Source organism: Microcaecilia unicolor, chromosome 8 (genome assembly GCF_901765095.1).
Source record: "Microcaecilia unicolor chromosome 8, aMicUni1.1, whole genome shotgun sequence".
Classification (NCBI taxonomy): domain Eukaryota; kingdom Metazoa; phylum Chordata; class Amphibia; order Gymnophiona; family Siphonopidae; genus Microcaecilia; species Microcaecilia unicolor.
In genome coordinates this window covers 32,861,811-32,878,954 of record NC_044038.1, presented here as the reverse complement: position 1 = coordinate 32,878,954, position 17,144 = coordinate 32,861,811, and the positions used below count along the sequence as shown (strand labels likewise).

At 46.5% G+C, this 17,144-nt stretch overlaps 1 protein-coding gene across 2 annotated transcripts in view; it reads right to left on the bottom strand.

Annotated features, from left to right (window-relative positions):
• Nucleotides 1–17,144, bottom strand: part of MYH11 (myosin heavy chain 11) — a 215,621-nt gene that overhangs the window by 137,094 nt on the left and 61,383 nt on the right. For both annotated transcript variants that reach the window (XM_030212270.1, XM_030212271.1), the window contains exon 4: nt 5,803–5,830. In XM_030212270.1, the coding sequence (XP_030068130.1) occupies nt 5,803–5,830 (28 nt within the window). The remainder of the gene's footprint in view (nt 1–5,802; nt 5,831–17,144) is intronic.

Here is a 17,144-nt window from a genome sequence, read left to right as displayed (position 1 = left end):
GGGTGCTGCGGCACGCGCCTGTCAGCTCCGAGTTTGCTAACTTCGCTCGTTCACTGCAGCTCTCTCTGCCCCGGAACAGGTTCCTTCCTTTTCCGGGGCAGAGGGAGCTGCAGCGAACGAGTGAAGTTAGCGAACTCGGAGTCGACAGGCGCGCGCCGTGGCACCCCCCCCCCCCCAGCGACGTGCACTGGGGGGGTGTCATTTCGCCGGGGGGGGGGAGGTGTCATTTCTCAGGGGGGGCGCATCAGCGATCCACCCCGGGTGCCATCAAGGCTAGGAACGCCACTGCAAGGTGATGTTATAATCAAAGAGGTTCATGTATTACAGACACTTTAGGAGAATCTTGTAGAAGAAAAGTTATTCAGTGTTCATTACAGCTTTGGATTTATTGTGTTGCTGGGTTCAAGGCACTTAAGTTGAGTCAGTAGGGTATGCCTTTTCGAACAGGATGGTCTTTAGTGATTTTCGGAAGCTAAGGTGGTCGTGGATTGTTTTCACAGCTTTTGGGAGGCCATTCCATAGTTGTGCACTTATGTGTACAACACTGTGTATATTTAGTAGTGCTATAGAAATGATTAGCTGTAGTAGATTCATGGATTTAAATACTAACGATAAGTCTTTAAATTTGATACTACGTTTTTTCTGGAAGCCAGAGTAGCTCCTGCAGAAGAAGTGTAATAGGGTCAGCAGATTTACACTTAGCTCTCTCATCTTTTTTCCTCCCTATATGTTCTTATATCTTGGGTCCCTTGCTTTTCCTCTTTTCCTGCCTTTTACAAGGTCCTTCATCCTTTCTCGTATGTGTGGCTAGATAACACACGAGTCATGTGGCCTTCTCTAACTGTAAAGTGTGTTATGAGACCGACCTGGCAGGAACAGTGAGTTGTAAAAGGTGTCCTGAGAAGGACAATTGCTGGGGGGGAAAAAAACAGTGGCTTGGGCAAGAGATTCTGTGTGGTTCCCCTTGGGGTAGGTGGAGGCATAGGAGCCAACTTTTTAAAATTATTGGGGGTGCTAAGTCTAGTGGAAATAACCCCTTCCTGGACACATACAAGGAATTTTCTCAATATTGGGGGTGCTCAAGCACCCACAGCACCCACAGAGTCGGCTCATATGGGTGGAGGGAGGGTAAAGGGGGAGGATAAGGAGTGGGGTTGGGGGTACCCGATTCATCCTTGTTTGCATCCTCCCGCACCATCATTGCAACTCTCCTCTGGTGCCCTTATGGTTTGCTGCCTGGCACTTGTCATCTTATTCCCCTTTGTGATACTCTTGTCCTGAAAGCATGTTCAGGATTTGAGTGCTTTCAGGAATGCTTCTAATTTTCACCATGTTTTCTATTTTTGAAGCCTTGTCTTCATCTTTTCTTTGGCTCTTGCCTAGACTACAGGCTCAGTGAAGGAAGGATTGTTTCCTCTGTGTATCGGTATAGTGTTGCATACATCTAGTAGTATTATAGTAATTGTAAGCAGTGGTAGTGGAGTAGCAGCTGAGCCTGTAAAACATGTGAAAGAGTGTATGGAGCTGGAATACATTTTGATTTTAAATCTATTTTTCGGATCTCTTGCTGAAATCCTTGCAAAGGAGCTGCGTACCTATGCAGTGGCTTCCAGGGTCAATTTTTTTCCAGGGAAAAAGAAGCTCCATTTGTGGGAGAGAAGCCAAAAGCCTTACTTCTGATTCTTCTGCTATGGCCTAGTGGTTAGAGTGGTGGACTTTGGTCCTGGGGAACTGGGTTCGCTTCCCACTGCAGGCACAGGCAGCTCCTTGTGACTCTGAGCAGGTCACTTAACCCTCCATTGCCCCAGGTACAAATAAGTACCTAAGCCGCATTGAGCCTGCCATGAGTGGGAAAGCGTGGGGTAAAAATGTAACAACAACATGGAATGTTGCTACTATTGGAGATTCTAGATGGAATGTTGCTACTATTTGAGATTCTACATGGAATGTTAATGTTGCTATTCCACCAGCAACATTCCATGTAGAAGCCTGCCCTTGCAGCCGCGCAAGCTTCTGTTTCTGTGAGTCTGACGTCCTGCACGTACGTGCAGGACGTCAGACTCACAGAAACAGAAGCCTGCGCGGCTGCAAGGGCAGGCTTCTACATAGAATGTTAAGGAGTGGCCTAGTGGTTAGAGTGGTGGACTTTGGTCCTGGGGAACTGGGTTCGCTTCCCACTGCAGGCACAGGCAGCTCCTTGTGACTCTGAGCAGGTCACTTAACCCTCCATTGCCCCAGGTACAAATAAGTACCTAAGCCGCATTGAGCCTGCCATGACTGGGAAAGCGTGGGGTAAAAATGTAACAACAACATGGAATGTTGCTACTATTGGAGATTCTAGATGGAATGTTGCTACTATTTGAGATTCTACATGGAATGTTAATGTTGCTATTCCACCAGCAACATTCCATGTAGAAGCCTGCCCTTGCAGCCGCGCAAGCTTCTGTTTCTGTGAGTCTGACGTCCTGCACGTACGTGCAGGACGTCAGACTCACAGAAACAGAAGCCTGCGCGGCTGCAAGGGCAGGCTTCTACATAGAATGTTAAGGAGTGGCCTAGTGGTTAGAGTGGTGGACTTTGGTCCTGGGGAACTGGGTTCGCTTCCCACTGCAGGCACAGGCAGCTCCTTGTGACTCTGAGCAAGTCACTTAACCCTCCATTGCCCCAGGTACAAATAAGTACCTAAGCCGCATTGAGCCTGCCATGACTGGGAAAGCGCGGGTACAAATAAAAAAAAACATAAAGGGCCCCTTTTATGAAGGTGCAGTAGGGCTGCCGGGTGGGTAGCATGTGCCAAAACAGCATTACCACCAGTCCAGGGCTGCCGCCGAGAGACTAGGCCGGGCCTGGGACAAGGCCGCCCCGCCTCTGCCACCCCGCCTCCACCCCCCCCACCGCTGCTGCCCCCGTCTCTCCCCCCGTCGCTCCCCCCCCCCGCCGCTGCAGTCCGCGGTCTCACCTGCCTGCCTCCACGGCTCCGGGCTCCCTTAATTCAAAGCGGCAGTCACAGATTGCGTCTCTTCTGGCCTTCTCTCCCTGTGTCCCGCCCTCATCTGATGTAACTTCCTGTTTCTGCGAGGGTGGGACACAGGGAGGGAAGGCCAAAAGAGACGCGACCTGCGATTGCCGCTTTGAATGAAGGGGGCCCGGAGCCATGGAGGCAGGCAGGTGAGACTGGGGACTGCAGCGCCGGCAGCCTGACTCTGGCACCGGGCCCCCCCTTGGAGGCCCGGGAAATTTTGCCCCCCCTGCCCCCCCCCCCCTCGGCGGCCCTGCACCAGTCACTCCCAAGCACCTGGAAGTAGTTCTGATTTTGGTGCATGCTGTTTTCCGTGGTAAAAAATAATCAAGGTTTTACTCTGTGGGGACAATTCTATAACTGGACGCCTCATTTTAGGTGCCTAGATGCCACACACAGTGCAAATTCTATAACAGTCACTGGTCTCTGTTGGCAAGCAGGACTATTTGGGTCCACCCGGTCTGCTGTCTAATCAATTTTTTTTCTTCCTCTCCCCCTCTCTAGTCTGGCTACTAAGGTCCCTCTTAGTCTTTCCTAGTGGGCTTAATTGCTATTACTATTTTAGTTCCTACCACCACTTCTGGAAGCCTAATCTAGGTGTCAATAATACCCTCGGGGAAATTATTTTCTCATAGTCTTTTTTACCCTCTGCCCTACTACCTTTATTTGAAGGCTCGCTGTCCTTAAGCTTCTTATTGTAAAGAAAACGGCACCTTCTATCACATAAATAATGCTTACCAGATATTTTAATATTTCTGACGCATCTTCATTTTTCTCCCCTTTCTTCTAGACAGCATGAGGTCAAATATTCAGCCACACAGTCAACGTCTAATTTGAAACGTTTAACTTAGTTTAAAATGATTAGGTTCACTATCCATTTAGGCAGTACAGATGAATAGATACATATACCTCCAAATTCTATAAATGGCACTTAAAATTGCGTGCGCAAAGTTGGGCACATATCCAATTTGTGTGCACAATTTAATTGAATAACAAGCCAATTAGTGCTGATAACCAGAGACATAGCCAGACCTCGATTTTGGAGGAGGCATGAGCCCAAAGTGTGTGTGTGGGAGGGGCATATTTTGCCCTGCCTCCCCGCCATAACCCCATATCCCAAGCCCCACCAGCAGAAACTTCATGCTGCCTGCCCCGCTTTCCCACCCCAGCGTGCATGCTCATTTTTAGTGAAATTGAGCATGAGCGAACCTCACGCACGAAAAACAAGCATGCGCATGGGGGAGGAGGAAAGCAAGGTAGAGTGGTAGCAAATATCACCGCAGGAAAGCTTCTGCTGGCGGGACTTGGGGACCCCGCCAGCCAAACCAGCAGACTTTGGGAGGTCCCAAAAGCCAAATTGGGGGGCCCAGACCCCCAAGGCCCCCTGTGGCTATGCCACTGCTGATAATTGAGTGCTAATGATCAATTATTGGTGCTAATAGGCATTAATTAAAATTTACACTCATATTTTTAGTCGCAGAGATACGAGCATAAATTTTATGCACAGCTCTTAAAAGGGGGTGTGGCAACAGGAGGGTCTTGGGTGGATCAGGGGTGTTCCTACAATTTATGCACGCTGTTATAGAATAAGGGGGAACTGCACCTAATTTAGATGTGAGGATTTACACCAGGGTTTACTTGGTGCCATAGGAGCCGACTTTTCAAAATGATTGGGGTGCTGAATTTTTTTTTTTACAGGTGGTGCATTCCCCCCTTCCTCTCCTCCTCCCCCTCCCCGTCCCTCCAAGTTCCAGGCCTCCCTCCCTCCGAATTCCAGCCTGGCCCCCTTCCCTCTCATCCGAGTTTCAGGCCCCCCTCCCTCTCATCTGAGTTCCAGGCCCCCCTCTCCTCTGAGTTCCAGGCCCCCTCCCTCCCTCTCCAAGTGCTAGCCCGACCTGCGCTGCCCGCCCTCTTCTCCCAGTCCTCCGCCTGCCCCTCGCCTTCCTGCGTGCCGCCCAGAATTTAAAAGTTCTTATCTCAGGGTCTGGCGGCAGCAGTGAAAGGCGAGCAGGCTCGGCGCTTCAGCCTGCCTTCCCTTCTCTCTCAGCTCTGCCTCTGGTCCAGCCCTCATTTCCTGTTTCCGCAAGGGCAGGACCAGAGGCAGAGCTGAGAGAGAAGGGAAGACAGGCTGAAGCGCCGAGCCTGCTCGCCTTTCACTGCTGCTGCCGGACCCCGAGGTAAGAACTTTTAAATTCTGGGCAGCACGCAGGAAGGCGAGGGGCAGGCGGAGGACTGAGAGAAGAGGGCGGGCAGCACAGGTCGGGCTAGCACTCGGAGAGAGAGGGAGGGAGGGGGCTGGGAACTTCCGTTCCAGGACTTCCGGTGGGTCAAATATTGGAGGTGCTCGAGCACCCACGGAGTCGGCGCCTATGCTTGGTGCAAATCCTCACATCTAAAGGTAGGCACCAATCCCGACATTAAGTGCTATTCTATAAATGGTGTCTAACTTTCAATGCCTCATAGAATAGTGCTTAGCATGGTTTTTTTGGTGCCGATTTTTTGGCGCTATTTATAGAATTTGGTCCATAACTTGCAATGTCCAAATTAGATGTTTCAGGTTATACCTGTTATTTGGGCAGCCTCTGCCCCCCTAGATATTTGGATGGTTAGCAGCTGATTAATGCTACTTAGATGCATAAATTACGGGGGCATTTCTATAAGTGGGTGCCTCCTTTTAAGTGCCATGATGCCGCATAGTGAGACCCAATCCTATAATGGCATCTGGGCACCTAGACAACTGAGAACATCTAAAAAGAGAAATGAAATCACTGTAGTGGACTTACGTGCACAGAATGGACTGATCTTCACGATCTGCAAATAAAAAAATACATTCAAAGGGTTACAAAGACAGAAAGAAGAGACGGGGGTCATGTATCATGGCTAGAAATCTACACAATACCATCACCATTTCAAGAAATTTATTTATTTATTTATTTATTGTTACATTTGTACCCTGCGCTTTCCCACTCATGGCAGGCTCAATGCGGCTTACATGGGGCAATGGAAGGTTAAGTGACTTGCCCAGAGTCACAAGGAGCCTGTGCCTGAAGTGGGAATTGAACTCAGTTCCTCAGGACCGAAGTCCACCACCCTAACCACTAGGCCACTCCTCCACTGTTGCTACTATTTGAGATTCTACATGGAATGTTGCTATTCCACTAGCAACATTCCATGTAGAAGTCGGCCCTTGCAGATCACCAATGTGGCCGCGCAGGCTTCTGCTTCTGTGAGTCTGACGTCCTGCACATACGTGCAGGACGTCAGACTCACAGAAACAGAAGCCTGCGCAGCCTTCTACATGGAATGTTGCTAGTGGAATAGCAACATTCCATGTAGAATCTCCAATAGTAGCAACATTCCATGGAGAATCTCCAATAGTATCTATTTTATTTTTGTTACATTTGTACCCTGCGCTTTCCCACTCATGGCAGGCTCAATGCGGCTTACATGGGGCAATGGAGGGTTAAGTGACTTGCCCAGAGTCACAAGGAGCTGCCTGTGCCTGAAGTAGGAATCGAACTCAGTTCCTCAGGACCAAAGTCCACCACCCTAACCACTAGGCCACTCCTCCACGTTGAACGGCAGGTATTCCACAAGCCACTTATGTACCTTGGCAGCAAGTTCTTCTAACCAACAAGCACAGAGGAAAAACTGCTAAGACTTTTTAGGAATTTTCCAGTTGGCACTTTTATTCCCTTGACTCGCATTGATTTCGGAAAGGGAGGTTTAATTTTGGAATACTACTTGGAATGTTCTATCTGGACACTGCTTGCATTGGCCTCTCTCTGATGCTCTTCCAGTTACTTCCTAGGACGGTGCTGCCTTTATTTGTGCATTTCCATGGAGTTTAATCCCTTACCCTGGAATACCTCAGTGATGGCTACTTTTAAGAAAAGTATTTTTCTATATGTTTGTGTCGTCCTTTGTTCTGCTCGTGGATACACTAAGCCCAAGACAAAGCTAATATTTAGAGAAAGAAAAATAAATTGAGTCAATATTCAAACTTGGTGAAAGCATTTTTTAAAAATACTGGCCACAGCAGTAAACTCAGTGCCATTAAGAACTAGATTGTATATATCACACCTAAAAATTTGACGCTGAAAAGAAATTCTCTTAAGCGCATTCTATAAAGTACGTCTTAATTTAGGTCTACTTTATAGAATAATCCTACATTTCCATGCTGTTTATAGAATACAATGAGTGCCTGTCCATTGGACTAAATTTAGTCACTGGCCAAGTAAAACCTGGTGCAAATGTCGACACCTAAATTAGGCGCAGACCGGGTGTATTCTATAATTGCACATAGATTTTAGAAATGCCCATGGCCACACCCCTCCTTTTCAACTATGCAACTTAGAATTTACTTGTAGCACGTTATAGAATACACCTAGACAGTTCTGCACGTAAATTCTAATTAATGCCAATTAGTGTTAATAATTGCTTGTTAATTGGCAGTTATCAACGCTGATTGGCTTGTTAACCGATTTTGTTATGCATATTGTGATGGACTATTAGTGCCAATAATTGGGTGCTAATAATCAATTATTGGAACTAATTGGCATCTTGTTAGGCTCTATATAAAGGCGCGTGCATGAATTTTTTAGCATGCAAGTAAAATGGGGGTGTGGTCATTGGAAGGGCATTCACTAAAGATGCCCGCAGTATTAGAGAATTTGGGAGATCTGTGCCTAACTTAGGTGCGGGGATTTAGGCTAAGTTTCAATTGGGTGAGGATTTTGGCGTTAGGCGCTATTCTGAAAATGGCACTCAACTCGAAGCACCGTTTATAGATTAGTGCTCAGTGCTCGCTTTTTTTTGGTGCCCAAATTTGGGTGCTATTTACTGAATTTAGTCCGTAGTGCACACAGTCTTTTCTCCTCTCTCTCCTCCAGTCTCCTCTCTTGAGTCCTTCAGGGCCTCTAGTGAGGGGCTTGCTAGTGCTGCTCCAGCTTTTTGTTTATCCATATAAATTCTTTCCCATGTCCACACAGCCTACTACATGGAGGTTCTTATGCCATACAACATATTTGAACATTTAGGGTTATCTCAGGCTTGATAAGGTATGAAAACTCCAGTTTAGAACAATCATCTTCTTTGGTTTCCTGTAAGCAAACCTCTTTCCTAAAAGCATGATATTTTCTCTGAAAGAGATTTATGTTTCAACATTTTTATTGAAAAATATTGCATAAGCATTCTTACAACCATTAATATTACAGCAACCAAACATAAACTGTTCAATAACAATCTGTGGTGATTAACTGTCTCCAAAAGTTTATTGCTTCCCCCCCCTCCCTCTCAAGCCCTATACCCTCCCCTTCCCTCCCTCCTTCCCCACCTCCCCGTCACCTCCCCTCCCCATCGTAGTGGTTGGTACCTATGTGCTGATTATTGTCCTAATGTGTTGAGGACCAAACTTTTCCCCCTTTGAGACAACGTAAGTGCCCCAAATTTTCATAAATGTTTTCTTCCGTTTTATTGAACTTTTAGCTTCTTTAACTTCCCACATCATTAACTGGTGGACAAGATTTTGCCAGTGCCAATGCTCGCAAGGTAAGTTTTCGGAAGAACAAAGTGTGCTCTGCTATTTTACCCTTAAATGATCCAGGCAGGTTCAGCATCATCTGCACCGGTGTACCTGCCAACTTTTGACCTAATAAGTGCGACAAATAGTGAATAATTTTCCCCCAAACCTTCTGATCTTCCAGCAACTCCAGAAACTATGATAAAATGTGTTATCCGCCCTCCCACATCTCGTACACAGGGGCGTCTGCCGGTGTCACGTATGCTCTATGTATAAAACGGAATGCACATTCCCTATATTGAGCTCCACTTATCAATTTCGGTATCCCCCTCAACTGCCTCTCAACATCCCATGACGTTAGTCTAACTCCCAGGTCCTTCTCCCAACGATCTTTCAACTTTGTAAAGTTTTTAGGGTCAGCATACATCCCCAGCGCCCTGTGTATCCCTGAGATTGATGGCTGTTCTTCAGAGATCTCTATAAAGAAGTTTTTTTTATCTTCACTTGAAAGAGATTTATAAAGTAAGATGCTTTATCCCTTTTTTGATGCATGCTTGTACCCAGGCTTGCACACAACACAGAGCTTAGCCAAGAGAAAGATGGAGCATTAGAGCCGCTTTGGGGTTCTAGGTTTTCCAAAAACTCAGATATAATGAACCTGTTGTTCACTGTGAAGCCTAATAAATCTGATCTTTAGATCAGATGTTGAATGAGCTGCAGATTTTCCTGAAAAACCATGACTCTTCCAAAGTAGGATAGCCAACTGTCCTGAATCTAGAGGAATAGGCCCTTAGCAGGGCCGTAGCGAGGGCGGCTGACACCCGGGGCGGGTCGCCGCTACGCACCCCCCCGGGTGCAGCACGGCGCCCACCCCCCCCCTCCGTGGCACCCCCCCCCCCTCCGGAGCGAATTCTTACTTGCGGGGGACGGGCGGGCCGATCCGCCCCAAGTGCATGTCGCTCGGAGCTGCGTCGGCTCCGCTGGTTCACTGCTCTCTCTGCCCCGGAACAGGTTACTTCCTGTTCCGGGGCAGAGGAAGCAGGGAACCAGCGGGGCCGACACCCCCCCAGTGCGTGCACCCGGGGCGGACCGCCCCTCCTGCCCCCCCTTCCTAAGACACTGGCCTTAGCTTGATTAATATAATTCAAATTATTCTTTTCTGTCCTTCGAAAAAAATTTACCTGATGTAATACAGTTTTATGGTGTTTGCCCCATTACATATCACAAATTTGTATCTGAAAGCTGGTCAATCTATCCTGAAGAGCCTGTTCTTACACTAGAAAATGTTCCCTTACAGTCTGGAGTAGAGTACTCCATCAGAGAGAGTGCAATACAGTGATGTGGAGGAGCATTCTAGTGGCTGAAACAACATGCTGAAAACGAAGGCAAAGGCAGAGAGAAGCAGCATAACCTAAGAACTTAAGAATTGGCATACTGGGTCAGACTACAGTCCAGTGTTCTGCTTCTAATTCTGGACAAGCCAAGTCACAAATACTTGACAGAATTCCAAGAAGTAGCAAGATTCCATGCTACCTACCCCCAGGGATAAGCAGCGGCTTTAACTATGTCAATATTAATTTTCAGTCTATGGACTTTATCTCCAGGAACTTAGTGAAACCTTTTTGAAACCCAGCTATGCTAACTGCTTTTACCAAATCATCCAACAATTTGTTATTTTTTTGTTACATTTGTACCCCACGCTTTCCCACTCATGGCAGGCTCAATGCGGCAGGCAATGGAGGGTTAAGTGACTTGCCCAGAGTCACAGGGAGCTGCCTGTGCCGGGAATGGAACTCAGTTCCTCAGGACCAAAGTCCACCACCCTAACCACTAGGCCACTCCTCCAATGAGCTCCAGAGCTTAACTATATGTTAAGTGAAAAATATTTTCTTCTATTAGTTCTAAATCTGCTACTAGGAAACTGCATGGACTGTCCTCTAGTCTTTGTACTTTTTGAAAGAGTAAATGATCGATTCACATTTACCCATTCCGCTTCACTCAGGGTTTTGTAGACCTCTATCATATCCTCCCTCAGCTGTCTCTTCTCTAGCCTGAAGAGCCCTAACCCCTTTAGCCTTTCCTCATTTGAAAGGAGTTCCATCCCCTTAATCATTTTGGCCACCCTTCTCTGTACCTTTTCTATTTCTTCTATATATTTTTCGAGATACGGCGACCAGAATTGCATACTATACTCAAGGTGAGGTTACACCATGGAGTGATACAGAGCCATTATAATATTCTTTCCTTTATTGTCTATTCCTTTCCTAATAATTCCTAACATTCTGTTTGCTTTGTAGGCCGCTGTTGATGCACACTGAGCTGAAGATTTCAGTGTATTGTACATGACACCTCGATCTTTTTCTTGGGTGGTTAATCCTAATGACAAATAAGGCAGTCTTTCCAATTATGTTGAAAAGTGTAATTGAAAAATGTCTAAGACTCAAGAATATCTGACTGGGCCAAGTTTCAACACTTAAGCCTCTGTCAGTGACTCATTTACATAAAATCTTATTCCATACAGGGGCCTACTCAGATAAAACATAATACTTTCCACTCCAGCTGTGATGCTATACAAAATTGAAAACTTTTGTTTCTGTAATGTTGCTCGTGGTGCTTGACCTTTTTCGTTTTCATGAAAGCCAAGGCAGCCAGTCAAATCCTACTCGCACTCCTTGTGACCTCTCCATTGCCCCTGTTATAAACTTAGCACCTAACCACAGTGAGTTATTGAATGCATAACTCTAATCTGAGTATTTTCAGCCCTTATAAGGATGAAATCTGGCTGTTTAACTCACTACACAGCCAGATTTTAATTGTATAATAAGGGGAACAGTGCACTGAGGAGGAGCAAAGGTGGAGTTAGCAATATTCAGCTGCTAAACAGGTAAGTTATGCATTTAGATTTTGGCATGCTGAATACCAGACCCTTAATACATGACGTGGAGGGGCATAATCGAACGAAAACGTCTATCTCCATGGGCGTTTATCTCCGAGAACGGGTCCGTGAAGGGGCGGACCGAACCATATTTTCGCAAAAAATAGACGTCCATGTTTTATTCGACAATTTGTGAGCTGGGCGTTTTTGTTTTTCATTGATAATGGAAAATGAAAGCGCCCAGCTCAAAAATGAATAAATCCAAGGCATTTGTTCGTGGGAGGAGCCAGGATTCGTAGTGCACTGGTCCCCCTCACATGCCAGGACACCAACCGGGCACCCTAGGGGGCACTTTTACAAAAAAAAAGATAAAAGAGCTCCCAGGTGCATAGCACCCTTCCCTTGTGTGTTGAGCCCCCCAAATCCCCCTCAAAACCCACTGCCCACAAGTCTACACCATTACTATAGCCCTAAGGGGTGAAGGGGGGCACCTACATGTGGGTACAGTGGGTTTGGGGGGGTTGGACGACTAATAAGCATTAAGCAGCACAATTGTAACAGGTAGGGGGGATGGGCCTGGGTCCACCTGCCTGAAGTCCACTGCACCCCCTAACAACTGCTCCAGGGACCTGCATACTGCTGCCAGGGAGGTGGGTATGACATTTGAGGGTGAAAATAAAAAGTTGTGAAACATCATTTTTTTTGTGGTGGGAGGGGGTTAGTGACCACTGGGGGAGTCAGGGGAGGTCATCCCCGATTCCCTCTGGGGGTAATCTGGTCAGTTAGGGCACTTTTTGGGGCCTTATTCGTGAAAAAACAGGGTCCAGGAAAAGTGCCCTAAATTCTAGCTGCAAACGCATACTTTTTTTCCATTATCGGCGAAAGGCGCCCATCTCTGTTCGGGTGATAACCATGCCCCAGTCCCGCCTTCACCACGCCTCCGACATGCCCCCGTCAACTTTGTACGCTTCCGCGATGGAGTGCAGTTGAAAACGTCCAAGTTTGGCTTTCAATTATACCGCGTTATTCGTTTTTGTGAGATAAACGTCCATCTCCCGATTTAGGTCGGAACTTGGGCCTTTTTCTTGTTCGATTATAAGCAGGATAGGCACTCTCCCCACCCCAAACCATGACCTTTCTCACCTCCCTCCTGCTGCCACCTCTACCACTGCTGCTGCTTCTCAGGATTATCAGCAGCAACAAAAAAAGAAAAAGAAAAAAAAAAGAAGAAAACGACAGGGAGCTGCTTCCTCAATGTGTGCCCTTGCAGGCTCTGCTAGTCCAGTGTTCTTGTTTAGGAAGGGGGCAGGACCAACAGATCCACATAGAGGAAGTGGCCCTGCATTTTCTGCTTTTTTGCCGCAGTGGTGTAGCCAAAGGTGGGCCTGGGTGGGCCAGGGCCCATCCACTTATGGCTCAGGCCCACCCAACAACAGCACACGTTTAGCGGTAGCTGGTGGAGATCCCAAGCTCTACCAGCTGAAGACTTCCCCCTGATGGTAATGAAAACGCTGCTCTCCACGATACTGGCACCTGCGCATGTTCAGTTTTCAGCGCATGCCTGCTGCAGACTGCCAAGGTGGAAAGAAGCATTTTCCTGCCAGCTGAGATGTCTTGTGGTGGTGGTGGGGGAGAACATTTGGTGCCCACCCACTTCTTGCCTAGGCCCACCCAAAATCTGTTGTCTGGCTACGCCCCTGGCTGCTAGTCTCAGGAAGCAGCAGTGGCAGGGAAGGGAAAGTGAGGGGCAGAGGAGAACAGAAGATGCTGGGAGTGGATAGGCTGAGAGGAGAGATAGTTGACAAGGGAGGGGAGAGAAGAAAAGAGAGCTTGGATGAAAGGAGGAGAGAGATTTGTTTTGATTTTTCTATTTTGATATACTGCTAAATACCACCAGATTTAAAAGCGGTTTACAATAAAACCATTATAAAAACACAATAAAATGTTACATGCAGCAAACAAAAAAGAAAAGAAAATATTGACATCTAAAAAAAAAAAGTAACTGACACACTCCATTAGGAAATAGTTTACTCAAAACTATTTTTGAAAAGCCAGGTTTTTAATGCTTGAAATGATACCTAATTCTCCTGGCAAAGAATTCCAGAGCATACAACCGGCACAACAAAACACTCGATTTCTAGTAGTAGATAATCTGACAATATTCAAAGAAGGTTAAGTTAAGTAGACTTTTATGAGATTAGCATAAGGTGCATGAAGGCAAATATTTGTTCAATTTTTCAAAAAGATACACTGGAGATGGTAGATGAGCAGGGGGTAAGAGGGAGGAAATACTGGATGGAAGAAGGGAGGGAGAGAGAGAGAGAGAGAGAGAGAGAGAGAGAGAGAGATGAGACACTGTATGGGGGAAGAGAGAGGAAATGCTAGGTGGGGGGAAAGAGTGTGGATACTGAATAGAAGGATGGGAGAGAGAGGAGATGCTGGATGTAGGGGGTGGAGAAAGAGAGAGGAGATGCTGGATGGGAGAGAGAAGGAGAAGAGATGCTTGATGGAAGGGGGAGAAGGAGGACAGGACAGTGTTAGCGAAATACTGGGGAATAAGAGGAAGGGAAATGGGAGAGCCAGGACGAAGGAAAGAGATGGAAAGCTGAAGGTAAACACAATAAAAAGAGGGAAATTGAAAAAGACTGGATAGTAGGAATGAATGAAATCTGAGTGAACAGAGAGGTAGAAAACTAAATGGGTGAAAGCTGGAAGGAAGACCAATGTTGGCGATGAATATGGTGGAGGAAGTGAAGACGAAAGGAGAGAGAAAAAATACAAATGGACAGAAAACCCTGACATAAGCATTAAGAGGAGACAGAGGAAAGCAGAAACCAAAGGCTAGGACCAACACAATTAGAAAAATTAAATGGCCAGACCTCAAAGGTAGAAAAAAGAATTTTGGGATCGATATTCAGCATGATTTAAGTCGGAGGACAGGTGCTGCTCTTCACCCATGGATTTTAACTTGCCCTACTACAGGCCATACCTCCCCACCCTAGCCGTGCCCCAGACCCACCCTACCTTAGAGTCACCACTACCTATGAAATCTGATCTTTTAGTGAGTTAGATGGCCACATTTTATCATATGAGGGCCGAAAATACCAGAATAGGCGGCCTAAATCTAAATAGATAGTCACCAGTGCTGTCACCATTTATACATGTACATGAACAGACAACCAGTTGAAAACACATACAAAATGTATTGTCAGTTTTTAGAGGTCTATTGTCTTTTGTTCAGTACAGGAACTCTTTTTCAGTGTTCCATTGCTCACAGTCTGGTTTCTTGGGTTTCTATATCATTATTTGTCTACACATTTTATTTATGTATTGCATTTTGTATCCCACATTTTCCCACCTCTTTGCAGGCTCAGTGTGGCTTACAATACATCATGAATGATGGAAATACAATTTGTTACAATTTGATTATGGGTTACATGGTGAGGAATTATAAGAAGACAAAGAGGGGCATAATCGAACGAAAACGTCTATCTCCATGGGCGTTTATCTCCGAGAACGGGTCCGTGAAGGGGCGGACCGAACCGTATTTTCGAAAAAAATAGACATCCATGTTTTATTCGACAATTTGTGAGCTGGGCGTTTTTGTTTTTCAGTGATAATGGAAAATGAAAGCGCCCAGCTCAAAAACGAATAAATCCAAGGCATTTGTTCGTGGGAGGGGCCAGGATTCGTAGTGCACTGGTCCCCCTCACATGCCAGGACACCAACCGGGCACCCTAGGGGGCACTTTTACAAAAACAAAAAAAAAGGTAAAAGAGCTCCCAGGTGCATAGCACCCTTCCCTTGTGTGTTGAGCCCCCCAAATCCCCCTCAAAACCCACTGCCCACAAATCTACACCATTACTATAGCCCTAAGGGGTGAAGGGGGCACCTACATGTGGGTACAGTGGGTTTGGGGGGGTTGGACGACTAAGCATTAAGCAGCACAATTGTAACAGGTAGGGGGGATGGGCCTGGGTCCACCTGCCTGAAGTCCACTGCACCCCCTAACAACTGCTCCAGGGACCTACATACTGCTGCCAGGGAGGTGGGTATGACATTTGAGGGTGAAAATAAAAAGTTGTGAAACATCATTTTTTTGTGGTGGGAGGGGGTTAGTGACCACTGGGGGAGTCAGGGGAGGTCATCCCCGATTCCCTCCGATGGTCATCTGGTCATTTAGAGCACTTTTTTGGGACCTGTTCATGTGAAAAAAGGGTCCAACAAAAGTGTCCTAAATTTTCGCTAAAAACGCCTTTATTTTTTCGATTATCGCCCTAACGCGTACATCTCTCCTCGGCCGATAACCACGCCCCAGTTCCACCTTCGCCACACCTCTGACACGCCCCCATCAACTTTGTCTGCATCCGCGATGGAGTGCAGTTGAAAACGTCCAAAATCGGCTTTCGATTATACCGATTTATTCGTTTTTGTGAGATAAACGTCTATCTCCCGATTTGGGTCGAAATCTAGGCGTTTTTCTCTTTCGATTATAAGGTGGAAAGTAATATAACATTATGAGGCAATAAGAACTATAGGATAACAACTTGAAGATAACTTCATGTGACAAGACACATTTCTAGCTATGAGGGAGGGGTTTCATATGTGGTGAAGGTACGTAAGATGAGAGTGCAAAAGGAAATATTATGAGACATTTCTAACTACCGTATTTTTCGGACTATAAGACGCACCGGACCATAAGACGCACCTAGGTTTTAGAAGAGGGAAATAGGAAAAATTTTTTTTTTCCTTTTTCCCTCCTCTAAAACCTAGGTGCTCCGGTGCGTCTTGTCCGAGTTTTGGACCGCCGTCCCGTACTTACACGATTTCATGTTCCCTGGTGGTCTAGTGACGTCGGGGCAGGAAAGAGCCCCCTCTTTCCTGCCCATCGCGCTGCTCTCCGTGCTCCTCACTGCTTTCTGACGGTCTCGGCGATATTCAAAATGGCCGCCGAGATTCTCGGCGGCCATTTTGAATCTCGCCGAGACCGTCAGAAAGCAGTGAGGAGCACGGAGAGCAGCGCGATGGGCAGGAAAAGGGGGCTCTTTCCTGCCCCGACATCACTAGACCACCAGGGAACATGGCATCGTGTAAGTACGGGACGGCGGTCCAAAAACGCTACCTTCGGACTATAAGACGCACCCCCCATTTTCCTCCCAAATTTTTGGGGAAAAAAGTGCGTCTTATAGTCTGAAAAATACGGTATATATAAGGAATTTATGTGTTTTGATCCTTGTGATATATTTTGTCAAAAAGATGGGTCTTCAGTAGTATGCGGAAGTCGGTTAATTCGTGAATCGTTTTCAGGTTGCGTGGTAGTGCGTTCCAGAACTGTGTACTCATATAGGAAAAGGTTGATGCATGCATTAATTTGTATTTTAGGCCTCTGCAGTTAGGAAAGTGGAGGTTAAGGAAAGTTCGGGATGATTTTTTAGCATTCCTGGGTGGTAGGTCTATCAAGTCTGACATGTAGGCAGGGGCTTCACCATGAATGATCTTGTGAACCAAGGTGCATACTTTGAAAGTGATACGTTCTTTGAGTGGGAGCCAGTGCAGTTTTTCTCGTAGGGGTTTTGCACTTTCGTATTTCGGTTTTCCGATTTGTAATCTCTTATGCTTTACTAGGCGATGGTTCATGTTTTGCATGTGTGACAGAGGTGAGGGATTCCGTTAATGTGTAGATACTGTGTAGGAATCTGCAGCAGTCTAGTAGGCACAAAAACAAAGCA